This window comes from Martes martes, assembly GCF_963455335.1.
Source record: "Martes martes genome assembly, chromosome: 7".
In the NCBI taxonomy this organism is placed as follows: domain Eukaryota; kingdom Metazoa; phylum Chordata; class Mammalia; order Carnivora; family Mustelidae; genus Martes; species Martes martes.
In genome coordinates, this window is record NC_137894.1 from 711,591 (window position 1) to 737,283 (window position 25,693).

General features: G+C 62.7%; 1 protein-coding gene across 3 annotated transcripts in view; it reads right to left on the minus strand.

Moving 5' to 3' along the window:
- Positions 1–232: 232 nt before the first annotated feature.
- The window catches only part of RASGRF1 (Ras protein specific guanine nucleotide releasing factor 1), a gene marked incomplete at both ends in the record, with an annotated part of 88,262 nt that continues 62,801 nt past the window's right edge, over positions 233–25,693 (minus strand). For 2 of the 3 annotated variants that reach the window (XM_080809470.1, XM_080809471.1), the window contains 13 exons: positions 233–325; positions 2,663–2,731; positions 3,302–3,419; positions 8,184–8,263; positions 11,863–12,060; positions 15,002–15,086; positions 16,768–16,871; positions 19,296–19,356; positions 20,760–20,872; positions 21,271–21,377; positions 21,618–21,788; positions 23,001–23,126; positions 24,123–24,496. In XM_080809470.1, coding sequence (XP_080665596.1) covers positions 233–325; positions 2,663–2,731; positions 3,302–3,419; positions 8,184–8,263; positions 11,863–12,060; positions 15,002–15,086; positions 16,768–16,871; positions 19,296–19,356; positions 20,760–20,872; positions 21,271–21,377; positions 21,618–21,788; positions 23,001–23,126; positions 24,123–24,496 — 1,699 coding nt within the window. Of the gene's footprint in view, positions 326–2,662; positions 2,732–3,301; positions 3,420–8,183; positions 8,264–11,862; positions 12,061–15,001; positions 15,087–16,767; positions 16,872–19,295; positions 19,357–20,759; positions 20,873–21,270; positions 21,378–21,617; positions 21,789–23,000; positions 23,127–24,077; positions 24,497–25,693 lie in introns of all 3 variants that reach the window. The other variant, XM_080809472.1, reaches the window with a different exon arrangement.

Sequence of the window (25,693 nt, forward strand, 5' to 3'; positions counted from 1 at the left end):
CGCCGGAAGGAGCCAGGCGCTGCGGGACGCGGGGAGGGCCGACGTCGGAAACGGAGCCGAGACGCCTATTCCGGTCTACGGGAATCTAAGAACGAGAACGGACTGGTGTTCTTGGAGAAGCACATACTAAAGAGGAAAGTCCAGGAACCAGGCGACTATGTACAGCGGCACACAGCGCATGTCCGTGGCGCGGCCGTGGCCTGCAGCGCGTGTCTGTGGCGCGGCCGTGGCCTCAGGTGGGCAGCTTCGGCTCCATGCGCAGGGACGACTCGTACAGGCTGTCCTCGTCCATCACGAAGGACCGGTCCAGCAGGTACTGGGTCACCTGAGGGGAGGAGGACACGGAAGGAGAAGCGGCCGCAGGACCCCAAGGGGCGGCCGGCCGGCTCACGGGCCTTACGCTGGTGTCTTGGTGCTGTCGTTTGACAGCGTCCTGACGGTCATGCTAAGTCACAGCGGTCAGCAGGACCCTGCCCGCTGCTCTGGTGGAACACTAGATGTCATGTTTGAGGCTTTTTAATGTTTTTTAAAGATTTCATTTATTTATTGGAGAGAGGAAAGCATGAACAGGGGGAGGGAGAGGGAGAGGGAGAAGCAGACTCCCTGCAAAGTGGGGAGCCTGATGTGGGGCTTGAACCCAGGACCCCGGGATCATGACCTGAGCTGAGGCAGACGCTTTACCAACGGAGCCACCCAGGTGCCCCGATTTTGAAAAAAAATTGGCCATGTCAAGCGTAGAATCTAATGGTGGGTGTCTGGGGCTTCGCGTGTTGCAAAGACAGGTCTGAACACTAGGTTGACAGAGCACCAAGCCCCGCCCACCCCAAGAGAGGCAAGTGGAAATGCGCTGTGTGAGGGCCAGGCCTCCCCGTCTGGCCTCGCGCGGCTCACTCTGGGGCAAAGCCTCCTTGTGCACAATCGGAGGCCCCACGCCTGGCCGGGCTCATTCCTCCCTCCTCCCTCCCCACCTGAGCGGCCGGGCTCCTGCAGTCAGAGCTGCCCCAGCGACCAGAGCCCAGACCTCCCCGGGCAGCCCCAGCTTCACCAAGCGTCTTTCCAAGGCTCGTTCCTCTGCCAGCCGCTTGGAACCAAAGGTTCGTTGCTTTCGCTCAGAAACCCCAGGCGGAAGGAAGACCCCATCACACGTCTTACACCGTGTTTGGGAACCTCCGGGTGACCGCTTGAGTGAAATCTGGTCTCCGCCGCGAACAGCTTGGCTCCTGGACCCCATGCAACTGTGGGGACGGGAGCGGCTGACGCGGGCCCCTAGTCGCAGATACAGTGACGACTGTGACTCACGGCTCTCGCCGGCATCTCCAAAAAGTGGACTCCAGATATCACAGTCTGGGTCGGCCCACACCAGCCTCCCGCGAACACCCCTTTCTGGATAAACCTACAGAAATCTGGACCCTCCAGCCCCCTGGGCACCCGCACGCGGATCAGCTAGCGCTCTCCATCACGAGCATGCTCAAGGTCAAGCTCCCTGCACAGTTCTGCATCGGGGAGGGGGACGGGCGGCAAACAGCACCCCCGTGAAGCGATCAGGGACAGGAGTCTGTTAGGCGGTGACATGTCCGTGTGTCGCACATCGGGGCTGGAGGTGGAGTTTTGAGAGAAGGAGCCCCAGGCCCGTTCCAGAGCCTGGCACGTGGCACGTGTTCAAGATGTACGTGTGCAATGACAGATGGGCACAGACCCAGGGGAAAGGCAACCCATCGGTAACCCCACGGACTCCTCTCATAAACAGATTCTCAGAGGGCAAGTCTGCCGCAAAGGGAAGTGCAGCTTGACTTTCTGGGGTACATGGGGGTCAGTCTGGGGCTAGACACCGAGAACTGTGAGCTAGAAGGCTGAGCGGCTGTGGATGAGAGGGGATGCATCTCTGGGCAGAGAAGAGGTCATAGGATCAGAAGCCAGAGTCTGGGTCTGCAGGTCTCAGTGACTTTATCTGTAAAATGGGGCACGCGGTTCAGCGAAGTGAACGCAGTAAGACCAACGTGCAAATTCGACTAGTTCCGTGAGCTCCTTTCCTGGCTTCCCACGGTCCTTAGGACCAGGTTCCGGATCCTCCCAGGAGCCCGGGCTCACATGGGTCAGGCCCGCCTGCTGCAGCCACCCCCCGCCCCCCGCAGGTCCTCCCCGCCCCCTGGAGTCAGTCTTGCCCGCAGGGGCAGCATCGTCCTGCCGGACCTGCGTGTGCTCCCTCCCTTCCGGCCAAGGCGGGACCAACCCACAGGCCCATCACGGCAGAGAGCTGCGTAGACAGGTCTCTCTGCCGCTGTCAGACAAACGCTCTCACTCTCAGAGACGTGCTGTTGAGGAAGGAAGGGAGGACTCGGAGCAGCGAGGTACGCTGGGCTGCGACGTCACAGGGAAAAAGCTGGGCTGTGCTCACTTTTGCCCAGAGATGGGGATCCCGCTAGGGGTCTACTAGGGGACGTATTCCTTTCCACAAAGATGCTGTAAACGCCGCCTCCCTTGCCTGCGGGGTGGGGGGGTGGGGATTGGACGGGATCATTAGCGGGGGTCGGGAGGCCGACATCAGCCCGGAGCTGCATCCGCGGCGTGAAGCCCAGGGGAGCCGGCGAGCGACAAGGGAGGAAGGAGGGTGGTCCAGACGGAGCCCCTGTGTGAGCGCCGAAGGGCCGGGCGGGGCTCTTACCTTCACCTGGTGCTCTATTTTATACGCGGTTTGTTGAAACTGGCGAATCTCTCGGATAATATGAGATATCTGTGGGAAGGAGCGCAGTTTAAGAAGAGTTTGCTGTCTCCGTGCCCCACCCCCCGCCACTGCCAAGCCCCTTCGCAGCACAGAAGGGGCACCAACAGCCAAGCCTGAGGTCGGCCTCCTGACCCCCAGACACGCCGCCTCGGGGAAGCCCCACTGAAGCAGGTGCTTTCCTTGGACCCAGGAACCTGTCCCCATGGGGGCTGTGTCCGGGACTTGTGGGGCCCCACGAAGCAATGGCCGTATGGACAGTGAAAGGAGTGCAGATAAGATACAGGGCTTGGCTTGGACAGATGCGGTTCTAGACCCAGCTCTGCCCTTCCCCCGCGGGGTGACCGTGCTAGGTCGCTGACCCCCACCGAGCCTCGTGCCGCTCCTCCGGCTTGTGGCACGTACCTTGCCACGAGCGCCTACCCTTTGACCTGTCGGCCTCACCCAAGGGCCTGCCGGATGCGGCCTGTGCCTCGGGGGGAGCCCTGGCTCTCGGGGAAGCACGTGCCCGACGGAGCAGGCCTGGTGGTCCTGGACTCGGGTCTGGGCTCGGAGGCCCCCGGACTGCCCCGGGAAACTCACCATTCTCATCTTGGAGAAGTTGACCAGGCCGTCCTCCGTGTAATTGGGCGTCCCCTCTTCGATGAAGGCCAGGTCGGTGAGGTACATCCCCAGGTAAGGGACACAGGGAGGGTCACAACTTCGAAGCGAATGGCATTAAACAGAAGTTTTTCATTTAGAAACACGAGGCAAAGCAGTTTCTCTTCACTGAGAATCCTTGGAACTCTCGGGCCTATAGGGTCAGCTGGCTGCGAGGCTCGGTCCTCTGGGTGGGTGTCATGTCAGAGGTCACCTGATGGGTGACATGGTCCCAGCGGGGCCTGGAGCCTCTCCACAACGGTCCCCTCGCTCCCTGAGCCACAACGGCCTCCCCTACCTCTCTGCCCTGTCCTGGAAGAGCCCCCTTCCCATCTCTCCAGTGAAGCTCTCCAACCAGTCCTGCTCTGGGGTCCCCTCCCTGAGAGCCCTGCAGCGGTCACCCCATTCCGCCAGCCATGGACCCAGCCCCCAGCGTCCTTCTGCTCCTTGAGATTTCTCTGCCTCCACATCCGGCCCCGCAGGATGTCCTGCCCGCCCAAGCCCTGGGGCACCCAAGCAAGAAACCCTGGTCCTCTGAGGTCACCCTCCTGCAGGTGGCTTCTGGGCAGGGGACTGGGGGACAGTGTCCATGACAGGTGATTCTGGGGGGACATTTTGGGCGATGGACCACACCGCTCTGATCCGTGGCTTTGAGTGCGGCCCTATGGTGGTGCCCCCGGGTGGGGCTGGGAAAGGGGCTGATTTTGGGATGGGTCCTGGGGCCCCCACCTTCTGGCAGAGCCCCAGGGAATGCCCTCAGGGGACCCTCACTGTGTCCCGAGGCTCCTCGCAGCTCAGCACACAGGTGCCGGGGCCTCTCTGCACGTGCCTGTAGTGACAACTGACCCCTCCCTAGACCCTCTGACCTTGGTCTCCTCGACGCCACGTGACACCCGTCGCTCTAGTTCCTCTAGAACCAGGGGCGGCAGAGAATGGTTGGGGGAGGGGCAAGAACAGAAACCCGGCCTCCCCCGAGCCTGCTGGTTGTGGAAGCCCGGCCGGCCGGGTCTCTGGGTCCCGGGGCTCCCCTCACACCGTGGAGCGGGTTGGGAAGGCAGTTTCAGGAGCTCAGAAGTTGAGTTTAGGGGATGCCTGGACACTATCAAATCACACTGATTCCTGTGGTAAGAAACACCCGATTTTCATCTGGGGTAGTACGCTTTTGGACACGGGCCATTTCCTCCCCCACTTCTTTCTTTTTTAAACAAGTAGCAGCAGCTCTCAGGGTGAGTGTGGGCAAACACCACGCTCCCCCCGGGGAGCTCAGCAACATTGTGTCTGTTTCTGGCGGGAACTTTGTATCACGGCCAGTAGGGGATTTTCCATTTACTGCCCTGAAACCACTTTCCTTCTTATTCACATTTATTTTGGGGAAAACGTGAGTTACTTAGAGGGAAACCCGCTCAGTGAATGTGGGTGCAGCTGGCACGCGGGTGGGAGACGCGCCCCTGGAGATGCGGAGAGCGGGCTCGGGACAACTGGCTTTTGAGCTGTAGGTCTTGACTCCTTCTTGGGCATTGAAAATAATTTAGCAAGTGTTGATCAGATTTTTTTTTTAAATGAAAAAAAATCAGAATAAAAAAAATCTGAGTTCGTTGCCTGGACCAAAAGTATACGTTGTTTTGTGAAGTTTTATTCCTGTTATGTGCACATGCATTTCTAAACATAATATGTATGTATGTTTTTACTGTGGGTTGTGATTAAAAAAAAAAAAAAAAGACCTGAGCAGGTCACTGGCAGGCATCTCTGGGTCCCGTCAGACACACGGTCTGGGACTGTTAGAGGCCCGGCTTTCCACACCCCACCTGTCACGCTGTGAGCCTGAGGCACAGGCTCGGGGGCGGATGGGGACAGAGTTCAAAGATAGAGAAGGAAGTCGGGGGCCGGCAGGGGCTGGCAGCTTGTGGGCCAGCAGTCTCTGATGGGGCTTCCCAGCTCGCCCTGCTGAGTCCACACTTGACCCGGGAACTTGGTAACCCGAGGCTGGGAAGCACCTCTTGTCTGGGCTGGGGGTCGGGAGGGGAGCCAAGTGGCCGCAGTGTTCCTGGAGGCCTCAGACCAGTGGAAAAGATCGGGGGTTCCTCTGACCACAGGGTACCAGCAACTGAAGGTCAGGTGTGGCTGCCCGGTGGGCTTGCCACGGTGGGGTCACCTGTCCCTTCTCCCTCCTCTGCCCTGCCCCGGCAGGGGGGCGGGCCCCTCTCCCACACGCTCCGCTGCCTCCAGCTGAGGATCTCCTCTCCTCCCCAGGGAGGCTGTGAGGGCCATTCGGGCCGGGCTGTGTGGTCCCGAGCCCCCGGGGCCAGGGTCCAAGCCTCCGGCATGCAGATCAAGTGAATCAGGTACTCAGATTTGGGGGAAAACACTGCCGTGGGGCAGAAGTGGGGGTGGAGCTCAGAGTTCAATCCTGTTTTTTGCCACCTGGACACAAACTGCTCTGTCGCCTCATTAGCAGGAGACCAGGGTTTGCTGGGTGGTCGCGGGCAGAAAATCAAAGCGGGAAGAGGCATTTGGTATGTTGGAGCCCTTGGACGCCGCATAGCCCCACGGACGGATGGATTTCCACCCCCGTGAAGGGGGTCTGGGGAGGGGCTGGGCCAGCTAGCCGCCTGGTGACCCCATGGCTGTTCCCGGCCCTCGCGCGCGGGCAGCCGCCTGCAGGAGAAGCCCGGCCCCGGCTCCCCTACCGGAGCGCTGCGGACCCAAATTACAGCCGATGTGCGGAAAGGCAAATGTGGGCCGGGTTAAGACTGGGCCAAACCAGAAGTGACCCCCGAAAGGGCTGGGGACAAAGTTTTCCCGACAAATTTTGATCTCGGCCAAACGCTGCGGCCTGGAGCTGGGGGAGGCTCTGAGGGCTGGCAGGCGGGCAGGAGGGGACAGCTTCACGGGGCCCGTTAGGGTGCGGGTTTGGGGAACGAACGGGGCAGCTGCGGCTGTGCTCTGGGTGTCTGGGCGGGGCACTGACAGGCGGCCACGGCAAGTGCCGCACGTGGACCCGGGGGGGTGTGAAAAGGTGGGCGAGGCGAAGCCGCGTCGGATGCAGGGGTGAAGCCTTGGCTGGTACAGGTAATGAGGCCATTTGTTGAAACAGTGCTGCGGGCTGGGACCGACTCGCTAAGGCTCAGCACGGCTCCTTATGCTGCCACTGCCCCCTGCCTGGTGAGACGGACCCCAGGGTTTCTCACGGCACAGCTCTATGGGGAAACCACAGCGCCTCCAGAGGAGGGACGCAGGGCACCTCCGCCCCGGGTCTCCCCAACCTCTTTCCCTTGCAGCGCTTGGCCCCCGCATCCATGAAGCAGGAACCTGGTTTGCATGAAGGCGTCCGTCCCCAGGATGCCCGGAGACCCCATGTCCCCGCTGCCCTGCGTGGTGGGAGCAGAGGCGCCTGGGCCAGGCACTGACACAGGCCCATGGGGAGGAGGGAAGACAGCACAGGGTCACTGAGACAGGACAGGAGCCGTGGAGGCACGGAGGTGGCAGACGGACGAGGAAGCCATGGGAGGGAGGTGGATGGAGGGGTGCCCGGGCGGGCAGACAGGCTAGGGAACGCACAGTGGGGCGACCCCCATAAGCACAGCCCAGGGGCACCAGAGAGACGGCACAGATGTGGGTGGGACATCTGGATGAGGACGTGGAGGTGAGTACAGCAATGGCACACGGAGCTGGCAAAGGGCGGAGGGCGGGTGGGGCTGGCAGCTTGGTGTGCGGGCCTGCCGGGGATGAGGGTTTGCCCCGGCCCCAGGCTGGGGGGGCAGTGACCATGCGATCTGGCGTGACGGCAGGACAGCGCTCGTGGGCTCTGCAAGCAGCCGGGACCCTAGGGGTGGCCCGGGGTCCCTCCACGGTGTTCAGGGAAGGAGGGGTGAGGCCAGCCCGGTGGCCCAAAGCGCACAGCTATGGGGGTGACTGCAAGCCTGTCTCACCGGAGTGCGTGGCCAAGGTGGGCACCAGGGGCTGGGGCTCTCCTGTGCTGGGATAGCTCGCCTGGAAGTGGCCATGGGCAAACCACGGAGCGCAGGCCTCGCAGGCCACTCCATGCCACGGCCCCACGGCCCCCATGTCCACTTCCGGAGGGGCAAGGCGGGAGGTTCTCCGTGCCGCGCTGATCTCCGGGGGGTGGTACCGCCCCACGGGGACAGTGGCAATGAGCGCGGGAGTTCTGGGGGTCAGAACGTGGGGAGGCGCCCTGGCATCTTGTGGATGGAGGCCGGGGCTGCGGCTGACACCCTGCAGGCACGAGACAGCCATCGACCCAGGACGATCCTGTCTAAGGGCAAGAGGGCCGAGGCGGGGAGGCTCTGCAAACGGTAGGCGGCTGGGGGGAGCTCTGCCAACAGTGAGCAGCGGGTGTTGGGAAAACGGCCTTTCTTTGATTCCAAGGTGCTGTTTTCTGTACAAGGCACTCTGGTTTTGAGGACTAATTCTCAGTAAAAAAAGGAGGCACGATCCCATGAAACAAACACACTGACATCAGGGCACATCCTGATGTCAGAAATACTGAACGGTGGGGCCAGGGGGCGCGTCGGCCTGGAGACGTCTGGGGTCACGGCTGGTGGCTCCTGGGGACAGCAGCCCCCTTCCAGGTCCCCCTCCTCTCTCTCTCTCTCTCCCGGGAAATGCCACCATGACTCCGAGATTTCTCCGGCAGACTACAGAGGGCAGATCTGACCCACCCTGGCAGTCTGGGCTGCCTCGGGGTCTTGTGGGTAGATGGACGGACAGACAGACAGATCTGCTCCAGCCGCTGCGGCCTGTGAATGTGTCTGCCATGCGGTTCTGCGATTTAGACGGTAACGGCGACAAAATGACACACACTTACTTTTTCAGAGCTTCTCTCAGATTCTTAAATCTGCCCTCTGATGACACAAGCTTTTGGAGTTTATCAATCAAAGCTTTCGTCTAGAAAGAATTAGAAGCATTTACTAACACGCGGCACGCCCCGAGGCCCACGCGCCGGCCCACGCTCCACGGGCTGCCCTTGGGGCTCCAGGACCCCAGCCGCTCTGCCCGTCATGGGGCGGGACGTTCCGGGAACCCCTGGAGTCTGGAAGCTCACCCCCCACCTCCTGAAGGCTCAGACACAGACCCGCGTCCTACGCATCCGTCCGCGTCCACGCACCCTTCAGAAACACAGAAGTGGGGCTTGGGGGACCCAGGAACCCTGGGCACCCCGAGCCTGGGGGGTGGGGCTGGGACGTGGCCGCTGCAAGGAGCCCCCCTCCAGAGCACAGCCTCTCTTGCGCACCGAAGCCCAGGGGAGCGGCCGAGGGGTTCCCCTTCACCTGTAGCTCTCAGGACCCCACGCCGGTGTAAGAATCGAGAAAGACAAGGGCAGATGGGCCGATCCTCTAGAAAAACAGGCCTTCCAGGGGAAGAGCCCTCCCCTCTGCCGGCCGAGGGTCCTGTCCACTGCTCGTCAAGCTGGCCACTGGCATCGGCTGAAGCGTGTCCAGCCTGGGTCTGGCTTGGCACTCCCTTCCCTGCGGGGCTGGGGAGCCTGTGCCTTGGGGGCCCCCAGCTCCCACATTTACACGGCAGGCGGTGGACTAGTGAGCTCTCTTTCCAGCTCCCATCCCCCCAGTCCAGACCGTGGCTGAGGGCACACTGGCCGCACCCATAATTGGGCCAGAATTTTCTGAGCAATCTGCCCACAGAAAACGACAGCATGTTCCTTCTGATGGGCGAAGAGACCCAGATGTGCTCCCCAAGGGGCACAGCAGGCAGGGCACCCCGTTCAGGCTGCTCGCGGACTGACGGGAAGCGTCAATCACCGGCTTGCACCAACCCCGCTCAAAGCAGAGATGTGTTCTGGAGCTGGTGAAAGTGACACACGCAGCCAAGGGCACAGGGTTCCACTTCCTCCCGGGATGGCTGCCCTCACCTATCTGTCCTGAAGCCTGGACGCCCAGGCCACCTCCGTTCTGGCCCCTCAGCGTCCTCCCTGCCCTTTTCCAGAATTTTCTGCTGCCCCACTCGCCTCTAGAGGAAGGACCTAAGGTGTGGGGCCAGATGTGGGGCTGAGAGTCCTGGACGGGGACCTGGCTGGGCGCTGTGACCCCCTCAGCGAGCCCATGGGCCAGGCAGCACCCGCAGAGTGCTGGGCGTCCACGCTCACATCTGGAGAACGGGAGGGGAGGCCCGGGTGTTCCCTAAGGGCAGCAGCAGTCGGATATCCTGGGACTGTGGGCCCCACAGAAGCGAGGTCAGGAGGCCCCGGGGGCCCCGGAGCTCCAGGGGAAGGATCCCCCGCCAGTGGTCGTGAGAACCCAGGGAGGATATTCTGGGGGTTTGGGGTATACACTTGGGGCCAATCTGTGGCTCTGAGACGGGCACTTTGATTCCTTCCACATCCGTGTTCTTCTGGGGCGTCGCTCTGTCCAGGAAGGATTTTGCAGCCTGAGACTCACTGCGTTCCCGCAGCCGCTGCCTACAAAAGCGAGCTCTGCCTTGAAGCAGCTCCAGCACCTCCTGGCGGGGCCAGGAGCTCAAGGGGACACGGGGCCCCGGGATCTGGGGCATCTCTGCCCACGAGCAGAAAAGAGGGGCCCCTGGAGTATGTCACTAAAGCCAGAGGCCAAGCGAGGGGCCTGCCTTGGACGTGGTATTGAGGACCAAGATGATCACGGTGCCCCCTGGAAGTCATCCCTTCCTGTCCACCATCCGAATGCTTCCGGATGGCCAAGGCTGCTCCCTCCCAAGGGGGCCCAAGGTATCTATCGTTGGCCAAAGAGATACGTCCATCCCTGCGAGAGGGTGACCGTCCTCCGGAGGGGACACACAGATCTGACGCTCAACTGCACGTGGTGGGGGGGGGCTTTCATGAGGAGGGCGGAGGATGGGAGAGGACGGGGAGCTGAGCCAGAGGTCCCCACCTCAGCCTGGCTGCTTGGCTCTGGCACGGGCTGGCCTGGGCTTGGGCCAACACTGTCAAGCCTACGACGGAAGCCTGTTGCTGGGCCTGCATTTCAGGCCCTTCTGGTCTCAAGCATCCAGGGGACACCGGCAGAGGGACAGCGACCATCCCTGGCTGGGGGCTGGCCAGGTGCCGTGTAGATGCATGGAGCCCGCGGAAGGACTGGGAGAAGCCAGCAGGACCCGCTGGCCACACAGTGTGCAGGCCTGCGTGCGCTTTCCGATGTACCTGTGACGTTCGGACCCAGGTCCTGGATGGCATCCAAGAATGCAGGACAGGGCATGCACCTTGCCCTCTAACTGCCCTCCATTTGTACTCCCCTAAGAGAACAGAAGACTCTGGGATGGTCAAAGTGGTTCCCTCCCAACTCCCGACCAAGGGTGATCCTGGAAAACGAGGCCAAGAGAGGCTCGGAGCCCCCAGTGTGGAGGGCGAGTGGGGCTGGGCTGAGGGCAGGAGGACCGGACTGGGCCGTCCGACTCCACCGACAGCCCTGCCTGAGCCCTGGCAGGCCAAGCCAGCTTGGATGACTCCGGGGTCCAACAGCAGCCTGCTCGGCCCCCTGCTACAGGAGATCACAGCACCGCGGGGCCACGCACGGCCAGATGGGCCTACACCCCTGAGGTCCCGAGCTCCAGCCTCTGCTCTCCAGGAGCCCCTGTTCTTGTCCTGGCCCTGGCGTGTCTGTGTTTGGGGAGATGAGCCCCAGGCTTGCGGGTTGGGCTGCTTAGATAAGGAGGAGGAACGGAGGGACGTGATGGCTGCCTGGGAGGCACAGGATCGTGTCCCACTGTTGGCATGAGGTTGGGGGGCAGGTAATAAAGAGAACATGAGGGGCACTCGGTGTGCAAGTCCAGAGCGGTCCAGATGGGACAGGCCCCTTGGAGACCCCGTGCCCCCCAGAGCCCACCCAGTGGCAGGACAACAGACACTGCTGCCAAGGTATCAGCGCCTGAAGAGGCTTGTTCCTCGTGTTGGCAGAGCCTGTCTGCCTCCTGCACATGTGCGGGCTGGGGCCAGGAGCCCAGCATGTGCACCAAAGAGGTGGCCTCTGTGTGATCCTCTTAGGAGAGCTGCCCCCTCATGACCTCAGCGTGGGGAACTTTATTCCCGAGGAAGAAGCCACATTTCAGAATCGTGCTCTGAACGGATCAAGATCAAGCCCACATTTAAGATCACCGACTCCCTGGTGGCCAGAAGGGCTGGTGAGTCTTGAGTCCCAGGAAGGAACCTACAGGACCATCTGGCCACCGTCTCGGCAGCCCTGTAGATCTGGAATGGCATCCACATGAAGCCACCACTCTTGTCCCAGCTCAAGGAGAAGAGCATGGGGACCAGTCGTCACTGTCTTACATGTCCCACTTTGCAGTGTTAATTGTTTAAGTGGCATTAAAATCCCGTGAGTACCAGGGCCACATTTGTGGGCCAGATACCTGGTCCCGGTGATACAGGAGAAGAGGTTCTGCTGGGATGGTTGGCCCTCATCCTGTCCTTTGCCCACCTACGGATGTCCAGAGGCCAGCACTCCGGTGCCCCAGCCCAGCCCAGCCCCAGGCCGGCCACGGTGCCTGCCTCCCGCCCGCACCTGCTTGGAGACTTTGAGCCACGTCTTTTTCAGCCGGAATATTGCGCTGCGGTTCATGGACGAGGTGATCTCCAGCACGGCATTGTAGTTGTGCAAGCAGCGACAGATGTCGGCCACGGCCACCCACTTCTCGATGGCACTCACTCTCGCGTTGATGTCTTCATTGCGGATGATTTCTGAAGCAATCAAGTTACTGATCTTTAAGCCCATGCAATGAGACAAGAAAAAATAAGAGGCGTAAGTATCGCAAGGCTGACAAATCCCGGTGTGCTGAAACGTTACCAGAACAACTAACAGGAACACACTAGGGTGGCTGCTTAAAGACTCAACACACCAAAATGGGAAGTTTTCCTATGTATTGGCCGTGCCAACTAGAAAACACCATGACAAAGACCTTCACAAACCCAATGGGAACGTGTGGATTACCTTGGAACCTAAACTGATGCGAATCTTGGAAGATCCTACACGAAAAAAACTTATCGAAGGTTTTAAAGGTTTGAATTATGAAGAAAAAGATCCAAATCCCAAATGGGAATATAAATATGCCATTTTCAACACTAACACGTGACTTTAATGCACTCCAGTAAATGAGCGACGGGAGTTTCCCGACAACCCGACAGAGCAAGTCCACGGTTCCCCAGAGGAAGACAGGAGAGCCCAGCTCTGCGAGAGTCTCCACCGTACAACTGGGGCTTGGCGAGGACTCACACTCCTGGTCTCACATATAAATTCCCCAGCACATGGGCACAAATCCAATGCGGGTGGGATTGGGGGCGGTCAGGGAGCCGGGGCGTGGGACAGAGCATTGGTCCAAAACATTCTTTGCAATTTCCTGTGAATCTCTAATTACTTAAAAAAAGTAAGAAAAAGACGACTGTTTGTTAAACAAATTAAGGTAGTAAAAGGACGTTTACAGATGAATAAAAACTGTAGGGCCTGACTGCCAAGAACTCTTCTCAAAAATAATTTCTGGGCACCTGGGTGGCTCAGTTGGTGAAGTGCCTGCCTTCGGCTCAGGTCATGATCCCAAGGTCCTGGGATTGAGCCCCGAGTCGGGCTCCCTGCTCAGCAAGGAGTCTGCTTCTCCCTCTGAGCTTCCCCATCTCATGCTCCCTCTCTCTTTCTCTCTCTCAAATAAATAAATAAAATCTTAAGAAAAGTAATTTCTGAAGGATGTACATCAAAAGGATGGATTGTAAAACTATTTAAGAACGGAAACCGCTGAAGAGAATCAGGAAGGAAGGATAACACAAAATAGTGCGTATGTTAGAACGCTGCTGCTTCTTCTCCTTTTTTTTTTTTTTAAAGATTTTGTTTATTTGACAGAGAGAGACACAGCGAGAGAGGGAACACAGCAGGGGGAGTGGGAGAGGGAGAAGCAGGCTTCCCGCGGAGCAGGGAGCCTGCTGTGGGGCTCGATCCCAGGATCCTGGATCATGACCTGAGCTGAAGGCAGAGGCTTCATGACTGAGCCACCCAGGCGCGCCCATACATTATAACTCTTAAGTATGTTGAAGTGATAAAAGTTTTTTTTTCCTCCAATCACAGACACTGAACCCCAAACCAGTTTTATGTATACGTTATACAACTTTTTTTTGAAGGAGTAGCTCAGTGAAATCTTCCAGAACATAGAGAAAAAAGAGGATCTTCTAACTTATGCTACGAGCCCAGTATAGCCTCGACACCAAAACCAGAGATGCACGACAAGAGAAGGAAAACCACACACCCGTTCGTTTAACGCACCACGGCCGTGTTACTGTGTCCCCGGAACGTGGGGGTAGTCGACTACTAGTTGCTGCCAGAGAGAAACCGGCCTTCCTACCTCCGCAGACTGAAGGGCGAAGACCGTTCGCCCAACTCAATAGGTGCAGAAAGAATCACTGATAAAATCCATCGTTTATCCGCGGTAAATACCACCAGCAAACCAGGAAAAGCATTTCTTTCAGCCGACAAACCACCGTCACCCCAAACGGGAAAACAGGAGAAGCGATCTGGAAGCACCATCCAGGTCAGTACAACATCTGCACCCCAGCCCGTCCTAAGGGGCCGCAGGGGTGCGCGAGGGCCGCAGGGGTGACGCGGGCACGGGGGTGGGTGCACCCGGGCCCCGCCGTCCCTCGCCCTCGTTCTAGCCCTGATGCCGGAGAGCCCAGTCAGTACCACTCAACCAGGCAAAGCGATTACAGGCCAAAGGTCAGAGAAAGGTCTAGAGACATTTGCAGGCGGTGACGGTCTCCTCGGGGAGGCACACGGTCCGTGTCTGCCGAAATGACGGGTTTTAAGAGACATGGCCAGATGCCAGGTGGTGACGTGGGCAGCCCTCAGAGGTGGACCGCGTGGGTTCAGAGCAGGCTGTCCCACTGTGTAATGTCGGGGATGGAACTTAACGCCCTCGGGCCTCGGTTCACCCCACCATAAACAAGCGAGACGGGGTTAAAGGAGCCGGTGATGATGGGGCCCGCGGCACCACGGCCGGCGTGAGCCAGACAGGCAGCCAGCGCTGACGTCACGTCCCAGCCCTCGGCTCCCCTGGGTCCCGGGCACAGCTGCGGCTGGGAGGGCCCGGGAAGCGGCTTCCGGGACCCGCCCACCTGCTCCACTCGGACACAGGCCCCCTGCTCTGCTCCTGGGTTCCCTACAGGGCTCCCCTCCCGAGCTGCAGTGTAGGGGGTCTCCCACCTTTCCTCCTGGGGCCCAAGGAGCCTCCCCGGTGCGGGGCATTGGCCAGGGAGCCCCGGCCAGGCGGTCAGGACAAGCAGAATCGGGCGCTCCCGCGTCCAGCCATCAGGGGCCTTCACTTGGGCCGCGACACTGCTCAGAGTGCCCTCGGGGCTGGTACGGAGCGGGCCAGGACGGGGCCCTGTGTGGGCGGGGGCTGGAGCCGGGGCGGCCGTGGAGGAGTCGCTGGGACACGTCTGCCTCCAGCCAGACGCTCAGCAGGAGACCGCAGGTGTCCGTCCTCAGAGCCTAGGTCTGTTTGTGTCCACCACGCGGGCTAAGGGTTGGTGTGAGAGTATGACGCCTACAAACCCTGGGTGTCCCATGCCTCGTGGGGAGCCTGCTGTGCACCCAGCTCCCCGAGGGTCCTGGCGAAGAAGAACCCGGAGAGACCGGCACTGCCCCCGGCCCCCGTACTCACGTCATTGAAATGCTTGGTGGTCTTCATGATGTAAGGGGTCCTTTCGTTCTTCTCCAGTTTCATCCAGCCCTGTCCGAAGAACTCCCTGCGGGAAGTGAGGACGCCCGCGCCATGAGCTCCGTCCCGCTCAGCCCTTTGCCGTGAGGGCTCTGCCGCTCGGGGAGGACCCTCCCGCAGAGCCCCGGGCAGAAAGGGACGCTGCGCTGGCATCTAGCTCGGTTTGGCCCGGCTCAAGGCCTCAGTGGCCTCATCTGTGAAACAGGGACGTGGCCGCTTTCCCCCCGCGGCTGCTGGCAGGCCGAGGCCAGAGCCCGCGTGTGGGAAGGCTCAGCATCTACCGGGAGGCAGAGTCCAGGGGGCCCTGCCCGGGAGCTCGGGCCCGACGGGGAGCACTCCCGCCTCAACTCACCGTGCAGAGAGGCCGGTCTGCAGCCTAGGGGCGGAGGGGCGAGGAGCCTGCAGGCCAGTGTGAGTCCTGGTGAGGAGGACCCCGTGGGAAGGCCACAGACGGTCCGGGCCCCTGGGGAAGCTCTGCCTTTGGCAGGGACGGTGAGGGGCCCCGGTCGCATGCTTTGGGCAGGACGGGAGCGATTCTCTGCTTCTGCTCCCAGAGGAGCCCAGCAGAACCATCAGGCTTCACCGGCGGACGCCGCCGCTGCCCAAGATGCAGCCACCCTCTCCCTGCTGACGACCGGCGGAAGTTTCCAGAAGCAGAGACCAAACGCCCTAGAGGGCGTCAGAGCCTCAGATCTCGAGGTCCCAATTTGGGGAGACTATTCCCGGACACTTGTCCGAAACTCTGACAAATACTTCCTTACAAGGCGGTTTACGTCAGCTTTAGATGGAAACATGAAAACTGCAAACCACCCTGTGGCTTCACGCCCTGCGAGGGAATTCCGTGCACTTGCCGAAGGCGCTGTTAACGCACGCCGCGGGCACACTGTGCGCGGAGGGAGGCTGGCGTGGGTGCACTTGAGTGGTGCGATTACCAGCGGCACTTGGGGGACTGGCTACAGTCCGGGCGGGGACGCCAAGCCTCTGGGCTCCCGCAAGATCCAGAGCTGGCCCCGCCCCCTGCTCTGGGGGCGTGTGTGTGTGCACACTCACACGCAACCAAGCACAGGTGTGCACACTCATGTATGCACACTCACACACCAAGGCACACGCGTGTACACTTGCACGCCCGCACATGTACACAGCGCACAACGTAGCCACAGCGCACAGCGCATGTAGCCACGCACACATATGCACATCCATGCACACGTGTGCACAATCACAAGCAGGTGTGCACACATTCACACTCACCCATGCACATGTGCACATGCGTACACACGTACACAGTGCACAACCACATTCGTGCCTGTGCACACCCATGCAGTCACACCCATGCGCACACTCACACACCCACACACGTGTGCAATCACAAGCATGCGTGCACGCACTTACATGTTCACGCACACCCCCACACTCACGCGTGCGTGTGCACACTAACACTCATGCACACACACTCCTCTTTTACAGCTCTGGAGTAGGAGGGCTGAGTGGAAGACGCTCCTGGAAAAGCATCTGTGTCTGCGTGTGCACGTGCGTGCAGAACTTGGGGCCAGGGAAGAGAACACATTCCTGTCCCACATCCCTGCGGACACACATGCTTCTGATCCCCCGCGGTGGAAGCACGTGGCTCTGGACGTCCAGGCGTGGGTCCCAGGGAGGCCACGCAGTCAGCTGCTGGGAGCAGGGGGGGGCCCGCACCCGCGCCCACTCACTCATAGGGGATCTTCTTGAAGACGAGGTGGTCCAGCAGGGTGAGCTGCTCCGCGATCTCTAGGGCCGAGTGGTTTTCAAAGGGCTCTGCCTTGACGCCTTCCGCCTGAGGGGAGCAAGTCCTGAGTCAGGCCCTCCTGCTTTCCCGCTGCCTCTCTGGTGCGATCTCAGCCTCCTCCTGGGTGGGGGCGGGAAGGGCACGGCGGGAGCGTGTGCGGGCCCGTGCTCCGTGAGTCAGCACTCCCGCCGCAAGGAGGCTACCTTGTCCCGGACGTGACCGAGACCACAGAGGCGTCGGGAGGACTGTGACTGGCCCACGTCAGTCGGCAGGACACGGGCCGCCTGGCCTGGAGCCCGGCTGAGTTCGGGCCGGGCTGAGCCCCCCACGCCTGAACTGCTCACAGGGGAAGAGAGTCCACCTCCTGTCAAGGGGGGCAAGCCCTCTCCTAGACTGTCTGCCTCCCTCCCTCCCTCCCCCACTCCCTCAGCAAGCAGCCACTGAACGTCGCTGCTAGACACCGGACGCAGAAGGACCAGAAAACAGTCCTGGCCATCAGAGAGCTCCAGCCACACGACGGGGCAGGGACAGCACGCAGGGAAGCAGACGAAGAGTTCCCACGCGGTCCTGGGCGTGGTGACCCCGGACCAGAGGTCTGGATGCGACGGCAGGGGGCATGACACCATCAGGGAGTGATGAGTGGTGACTTGGGGACAAGAACAGCAGGGGCCACCAGGACACCTGGGTTAAGGTCTCTCCTGGGGGCCCAGGACGGCTGCTAGGCCTGAGGGCCCGCGCCTGGCCTGGGCTGGGGAGAGGCCCGCGGGGCCGGGCCGCAAGAAGGCTAAGCCAGGGGAGGCAGGGAGCTAGCCCTGCTCCCTCTGGGTCACCTGGGAGACAAGGTGACCCCGGAGGAGAGGCCGGAAGCACAGCTTGCCCGCCTGCCTTGGGGCCCGTCGGAGTGTCCCCGTGAGCAGCCCTCAGGCTCTCTGGCGAGGCCACTGGGGCCTGTGCACACAGGACGTGCCCCCACGCGCTCTCGGGGCTCCGGGAACAAGTGCGGGCCAGAGGGCGGCTCCGCTCAGCGGTGCTTTGTTCCGCAAGAGCCTCAGGATGTTTGCCCGGAAACAAGGGGCTCTCGTGCTCTCGAGGGCTCAGCACTGTGGTTGGTCCCTGCCGGTAACCGCTTGGGGAAGGAGCCCAGACTCCCAGGGCTCAGCCAGCGTCCTGCCCCAAGGGTCCTTGTGGCGTCTTTGCACGAACACCTTTCCCGCCCCGGGGCCCAGCCTCAGTGCCGGCTGGGGGGGGGGGCAGCGTGTGGGCCCGCTGCAGGCCGGAGCTGCCCCAGGGGCTCTCTGTGGGGGCCCAGGCCCCGGAGAGCTGGGAGGGGCGGGGAGGGGAGCAGAGGGCCCGGAACCGGAGTCCTCTGTCCTCACCCTGGGTACGGCCGCGCCCGCCGCTCAGGCAGCCAGTGCGGGAAGTGAGCCAGCATGGGGCTTCGGGGCAGGCAGAGCCCGTCGGCCTCCAGCTTCCTGCCACCACGGTGGCGGGGGCCCCGGACTCTGGGGTGGCTTGTGGCGGCATGCCGGGGCCACTTCGCTGACCCGGAGGAGGGGGGCCCCGGGAGCACATCGCTCCCCCGCCCTCCACCGTGTGCCCCGCCGCCATGAGCCCATACGGCTCGCGGCAAGCACAGCGCTCCCCGGGGGCGCCCGCGTAGGGGGACGGCGGCTCTGACTCCTGGGGACGAGGCACTAACGCTTGCTCTCGAGTTGGGACTGAGCCGGATGAGGACCCTAGCTCGGACCCTGCGGCCCTGGGTGGGGCCCGGCACCGCTCCCGACCCTGCTGCGTCATCCCGCGTGCGGGGCTGGCGGTGTAGACGGGCTGCTGTTGAAGAGAGCCTGGCCGGGGGTCAGCGCTCAGGAGCAGCCCCCGCCAAGCCGGAAGCCCCCAGCCTCCTCCAGGGACCGCGGAGCAGAGAACACCCGGTGGGGGCGGGACCGGGGCCTGGGAGGGGGGCGGCGAGCAGAGGATGAGGGAGGGAGGCGCGGAGGTGTGACAGGTGGAAATCCCTCCCTCCAAAAAGTGGTGCTGAACTCCTGCTCCCTGGTGTCTGGGAACATCAGCTGATTTGGAAATAGGGTCTTTGCACACGTGCCCTGGTTAAGAGGAGGTCATTGGGGTGGGTCCCAGTCCAACAGGACTGGTGTCTCCACAGGATGGGGGAGCTTGGACGCAGGGAGACATGCTGGGGGAGAGTGACGCAGGGGTGAGGATAACCCGGAACAAGGAGGCGGAGAGCAGAGGTTCGGGGGCACACGCCGAGGGCCACCCAGGGCTCCAGGAAACTGGGAGAGGTAGGAAGCCCCCCCGGGAGCGTCTTCCGCCGACACCCGACTTCAACCCCCCTGGCCTGCAGAACAGGCAGAAGACACGTTTCTGCTGCTCTGCGTCAGCGGCGCTGTCTTCCGGCCGCGCCCCAGGGACCCGTGCTGGAGGGGGCTGCAAGGTGCGTGGGGCCCGGCTCACCAGCTGCGTGATCTCCTCTAGTGTGATCTGGTTGTCCCCCGGGTCCTCCTGGGTCAGAGTCCTAGGGCACGAGACAGCACGGTGAGCCCCGTGAGCAGGTTCCCCTGCCTCCCCTCCGTGTCACCCCTCCCCACGCAGGTCCCCGCGGGCTGCCCGGCTCTGCTCTGCACTTTCCCGAGCCGGAGCCCACTGCCCGTTGGTCACGGACATCTCCCTGATGGCCTGACCTCCAGGATTCAGCTCCCTGCCCCTCCGGCCTGGTGAGGCCTCTCCTGGGGCTCCCTCAGCCCCAGCGTCCTGCTGTCAGGAAGGCTGTGTGCACGCTTGGCCCCTGCCACCCCAGGGCCAGGAGCCTGAGAGCGGGCTGATGTCTGATCTGTCCACCCCCGTGGCTTGGGCCCCAGCACAGGGTGGGCCCGTGTCCAGTGCCCGTGACACGACAGGAGGAACAAGGGGAAGCAGCGCCAGGCCTGGGGGCGGTGTGGGCAGGAGAGCCTTCCAGACGGAGGAACAGAGCCAGTGGGAGGCCCAGAGGCGGCCCGTGGGTGGGGGCACGAGGTGGCGGGCAAGTGCAGAGTGGGCAGCAGGCCGTGGTAGGGCGTGAGGGTGGACCCCGAGTCAGACCACAGTGCGTGGCCCACACTGTGACAGCATGGTGACCTCTGGGGGATGAGGCGGCCGTGGGCGCATGGACAAACAGGCTGTCCACCCCGCAGAAGGCGTTATCGGGGAACCAGACAGCCAGGTGACAGTGTATGGAGCGTCTGGCCCGGGGTGCCGTTGCCGGCCATGGCGAGGGCGCCATTCCACGCAGGGCCACCCGACGCCAGCCTGTTCTCTTCGGGGCAGCGGAGGCGGCGTCCGGGACAAGCTCCCAGGCTGACGGAGCTCCGTCCGTGGGCTCAGGGGCTCTGCGCCCTCCTGAGGGAGACACTTGGCCCCGGGAAGGCGAAGTGGATGTAGCTGTTTAAGTCCCGCACTCGCCCCCGATGCCCGCAGACGGGAGCCAGCCAGTACCGGCCGCTCGGCTCTGGGCAGGGGCGCCCATGCTCCTTATCTGGGCGTCACATGCAGCCCTGGGTGCCACGTGGCCTATGTGACTGAGGAGCTGAACTTTCAATCCATTAAGATTTAACAGCCCTGGGTGGCTGGCGGCTGCCACCAAGGGCGCCCGGACCAGACAGGAGCTGGGGGCTGTGCAAGGGGGCCGGCGTAGGTCCTGCCTCAAGGAGGTCAAGGTCTGAGCGGAGGAAGGACAGACAGATGCCTGCCCAGGGGCCCGTCTGCAGAAACGGGGCACACAGCCCTCCGGTGGCTCGGGCCCCCCCGACGCCTGCACGCCTGCTTGAGGCTGGCCCACCTGGAGGGGAGCCCTCCCTGGCTCCCTGCCCCTGGCTGGCCGTGTGGGGACGGGGCTGGGTCCCCACGCAGGAGCCGTGCCCAGGGGCCCGGGGCTGCCCAGACCTGATGATGTTGGCTGCGGCCTTCCTCTCCTGGGTCAGCAGCTCGGGGTCGTGCATGACCTCCTCCAGGAAGCTGACCACCTTGCATCTGAGCTCGTCGTTGGTCTCGAAGTCCTGAGGGGGGAGACATGGCGGCGGCTCTGGTCATTGCTCAGGCTGCCCGGAGATGGCCCCCCGGTCCCGCCACACGCAGGGACCTTGTCTTCCTTTGCCCTGGCCGTGTGGGCGGGCACCAGGGGATCCTAGAGACCCTTGGGTGTAAAACTCTGGGCAAGACCAGGGGTCAACTGGCTGGCTGTGCCCCAAGGCCAGGACCCTGGGGGTGCAGACCTACTAGGTTCCCTCTGCAGAGAGGTGGACGGACACAGGCCCCAGGGCCCTGGAATGTCGTTGGTGCCTTCCCAGGGCAGGCACCGGAGCGGCCCCTAGGCCCCTTCCCGCTGCCCCGAGGCCGTCCTGCTTGCGGTCCTGGCAGCGGCTCCTGGGGGCCAGCACGGGGGGCGCCCACCCACCTGAGAGTGTTTGGAGACCCAGTGGCGGAGCACGTTCAGGACGCGGTTGGTGGCCGCTCGCCGGATCACGAACTCCTTGTCCCCGTTCCTCTGGTCAGGGGGAAACCCTGCGGCACAGGGGACACAGGGTACAGGAGAACAAGAAATGGGGCTCGGCGCTCGTCTGGATCCAAGCCCTGGGCCCGGGTCAGCCGGGCCGCTGCTGTGCCGGCGGTTGGGGCCTTCAGGTCGGGGGTCAGTGCTGGCCAAGGCCGGGGGCAGCGAGCCCAGAACACCCGGGGGAGGGGATGGTGTCCGGGGCTGCGGCCGGGCTGTGCCCGCAGAGGGCGCAGACCCCGCCCGCCTACCTGCGCTGGCCAGGGACATCCTGCGGTACTTCTCCTTGTTTGGGGCGCCCTCGTTGGCTCCCGCCGTGGCGATGGCAAAGGCAGAAGCCGCCGACAGGGCGCTGCGCGTGCTGTCCAGTTCCCGACACGAGGTCATGACAACCCCGTTGTTGTAGGAGAACAGAGGGAACTCTGTGGAGGGGATGGAACCGACCCTTAGCCTCCCCTCAGCTGCCAGAGGACCGGGGATCCCCGCACCGGAGCAGCCCCAAGACGGCCAGCCCGTCCCCACGGGCCCCGGAGCTTAGCAGGCGGAGGTCGGGGGCCGTTCCCCTGCTCACGTCCCGCGGGGGGCAAGCGATCCCCCTTGGGGGGCCATTCCCCAGGGCGGTCTTGGGGAGGGAAAGCCCCGCCTCCCTCCGCCTTCTCCATGGAGCCGCGCCGGTCTGCGGAAGGCCCCAGCTCGCGCCCTGTCCACGGCTCTGCTTTACTCCCGGGGGCCCGGCCGGCCCACGCTGCTTGGGGACAGCATCACGAGCTTCCTTACGCTCTTGGGCTATTTGGGATGAACACGTAACCTGTCCAGCGGCTGACGGGCTCATGGGCACGACGGGGTGACGGGCGGGGGACGGGCTCCCTGGGTGGCCTCGCATGTGTTAGTTACCGAGTCCCGCCTCTCTGCACAGTAGGGACAGTAACACCCACTCCGAGCGGCGGGTGTCCCGTTAGAGGAGAGGACGTGGCCGCAAGTCCACGGCCTCACACCGTGGAATGCCCGGGCTGAATAACACTTCGTGTTTAGTGGTAGCAGCCCCAGCCCCTGAGTCTGGAAACCCAGCCCGTCCTCTCTGGGTCTCTGGACAGCAAGCCACAGTCAGGACGAGCTCATGGTATTCGTGCTGCAGGAAGCGAGCGGCTTCTCTCAAACCCTCCAGACTCAGTTCTGATGTTTGCAGTGTGGTCAGTCTGAGAAGCCATAGCCATGGGCCCAAGCTAGGTGGCCGTGGGACCTATGGGGTCTCCTTGGGCAGCCTGGACGGCAGGGGGTCTGTGGGCAGGGGCGGGAGGGGCCGTCCTGGGATGTGAGGTGAGCAAGGGCTCGCGTGGGGACCTCGGTGGGTAACTGGGAACCACCTGGCCCCTGAACCCAGTGGACAAGCCCCTCCCCGCCCCCCGCCGGTCCCTCCTGTGTCGGCTGCACCGTCTGGTCTGGAGTCTGGGTGACCGTGCCGGGCGGAGTGGCCCGAGCCCCGCTGTTGCCCCGTGGGCTGTGACGCTCGGCAGCGGTCTTGCATGCGGGGTCCCTTGTCCCTCACCTGCACTAGTGAGACCGCCCCTCCCCCCGGCCGGGGCCCCCCGCGTCCTCCCGGGATCTGTCTGTAACGTCCCGGGGCTGAGCTGTACCTGAGGAATTTTTGCTTTTGACCGACTTTGGCGTCGTGGGTGATTTGGTCGGTGACGCCTCGGTGTCCCCGTCGTCACTCTGGTTTTGGTCGTTGTCGGACTCTTCTCTCACTGAGACTTCTGAGGCTGGAGAGAGAAGGAATGATGTCGTGTGTCATCAGCCGTCCCTCGTTTGGAAGTCCAGGCCTCTAACTGGCGGAAGCGGAACAGAGTGGGTTTGGGATCTGCCCGCCGGCGGAGGCGTGACGGCTCTGGGGGCCGTGGGGGCCGTGGGGCCCCTCCTGTGCCAGCGGGGGTGGGGAGTCTCCAAGACGGCTCTTTTCTCCCCGGGCTGGTCAGCCCCTCATGGGCTCCGATGGGGACTCGTTCGGACGCGAGGGTCGACTCGGGGATCTGGAGGGGGGCTGCACAGCGCTGATAGGCCCCCAGGGGAAGCCCATGAGGCCGGTCACAGACCACACTCTGAGCGGCAAGGGGCCGTGCCCTGCGCCCCCACGTGTGTACATGCGTGTGTCTGTGTGCCCGCAAGTGTCTGAGGTGTACGTGTGTGCACATGTGTGCACGAGTGTGTGTGTGTCTGCTCAATGCGTGTGCCTGTGAGCACGAGTCTGTGGATGAGCACGTGTACGTGTATGTGCATGTGTCCGTATGTGCACGTGTGCGTGCGTGCACGGGCGTGAAGCGTCTCAGGGCGACCATCGGGCCACGCTGCCCAGGGAGTCCCGCTCTGCGCTCGCACTCCGGCGCTTCTGGTCACGATCACGTGTTCTGGTTTCGGCAACAGCTTACAGTCTCCCCAAGCTTAGCACACTCGTGGTTTACGTACTTTGGAGAAAAGTGATGAATTGTGTTAAAAGTGGGATCTTGGTCAAAGACTCTTAACCTCTCTGGTCCTCAGCATCCCCAGCTGAAAAGGGAGTGAAGTTACACGTGACCGTTTTGAGACCCGGGCAGGTCTTCTCTTTAGAAATGAGGGTCTGCACGCACGCGCATGCACATGCACACACACGATTTGTGCACAATCAGGCGGGTTCCGGGGCTCCTCGATCACTGGCTGAGAAGCCCCTGTGAGATCACTCTGCAGGCGTAGGGCCGAGGGGGCGGCTCGCCGCATCCACTCACTCTGCTTGCTGAGAGCTACGGGCTCTTCCGGCTTCTCAGCGGCCGTGTCGCCCTCGTCCGGGATCTTGTTGGCAAGGCTGCTGGACACGTAGAGCTTGCTGGTGTCCAGCGTGGCTTTGCTGAAGGGCGACACGGCCGAGTACAGGCTGGTGTAGCCGTTGGAGCTGCAGCCGAGGGCGGCCAGGTCCAGGGCCTTGCCGCCCGTGATGATGGGGATGTTCAGGGACAGCTTCCGCCGGCGGCTCGGCGACGACGTCTTGGTGATGGACAGGGGCGGTGGCGACGAGAACTTGCGTGTGGCGCGCGGGGACTTGGGGGGGTCGCCGTACAGTAGCTTGTTGCCCTGGCCACTGGCGAACAGGAGCTCCAGTGACCTGCGGGGCGGACGGGGGACGGCAACCAAGGGTCAGCGCGGGTCTGGTGGCCTTCTCAGGCCTGGGGTCCCCCTGTCTCTGGGGGTGGCTCCAGGGGGAGCAGGACACAGGGGCCCCAGGCACATCGGGGTCTGCACCCACCCGGCACCGCTCGCCTGAGCCGGTCCTTGCAGAGCCGCCCGGGAGATGCTGAACTTGCAGGACAGACCCCAGGGCGGAGGGATCTCAAGGGAACCGAAGGTGCGGACAGACAGGCCCTCCCAGGCGGGACAGCCTCGTTATTTCAGGGGCAATACACCGGCGCTCGTTCAGAAGTGCAGACCGACCCGACACATTCCTGAGTGAACCCCGCTGAGCACCCACACCCAGGATCAACGGGGGCGCGGGCAACGGACGCCGGCCCCCGTAGGCCTCATGACCTTTCTCAGCTGGGACCTGCGCTCTGCCCGCTCAGGACGGCTTTGCCTCAGTTCCGTGCTGAATTCTGGCTCGCACGAGCCCCTCCCTCCACATGCGAGTGCCCTTAACCTAAAACTCCCCAAGATTGTTTCTGGGGGGACGCAGCTCTGGGACACGTCCCTGGTGTTTTTGCTACTTGTTGCAAGGGAAAGCCTTCTCTTTCCCACGCTGGCTGGTTCTGTCCTTTGGCTCGATGCCCCAAAAAGCGAAGCCAGTTTAAGTGACGCTCTTGGGACCCTGGCAGCTGGGCCGGTCCTCTGAACAGGTGCCTTTGAGGGGCATGGGGCAGTGTGATGACACGGCCCATGGCCAGAGGTCTGCGAGGTCTGCACCTGCCAGTGTCCCCTCTTGGGTCTGAGCAGGGGCGCGGGCTCTCCATCCACAGGGCCTGATGGTTGCCCCCATGCTCTGATCTCACCCTTACCCAGGTCCTGACCGTGTTTACAGACGGGGAGGCCTAGGCTCAGAGATGGGAGTGGGGGCAGGCCCGGGGCAGGGAGCGGAAAGTGGGTGTCCCCGCCGTCCTGGTCAGGCCCCTCCCTGCGCACGCCGGGGCCCACCTCTCAGGGCCAGGCTGGAAGTGGATGACATGCTCGTAGTCACACATGCCATCACTCACACGTGGGCAACGTGTCTGTGCTGTGTTCTGAGTGGGAACCCAGCCTGCACAGGGTGGTCTGACCGGCTTTTTTGGGTTGGGAAGGTTCCAGAAGCTCAGAGCAGAGAAACGAGATCTGC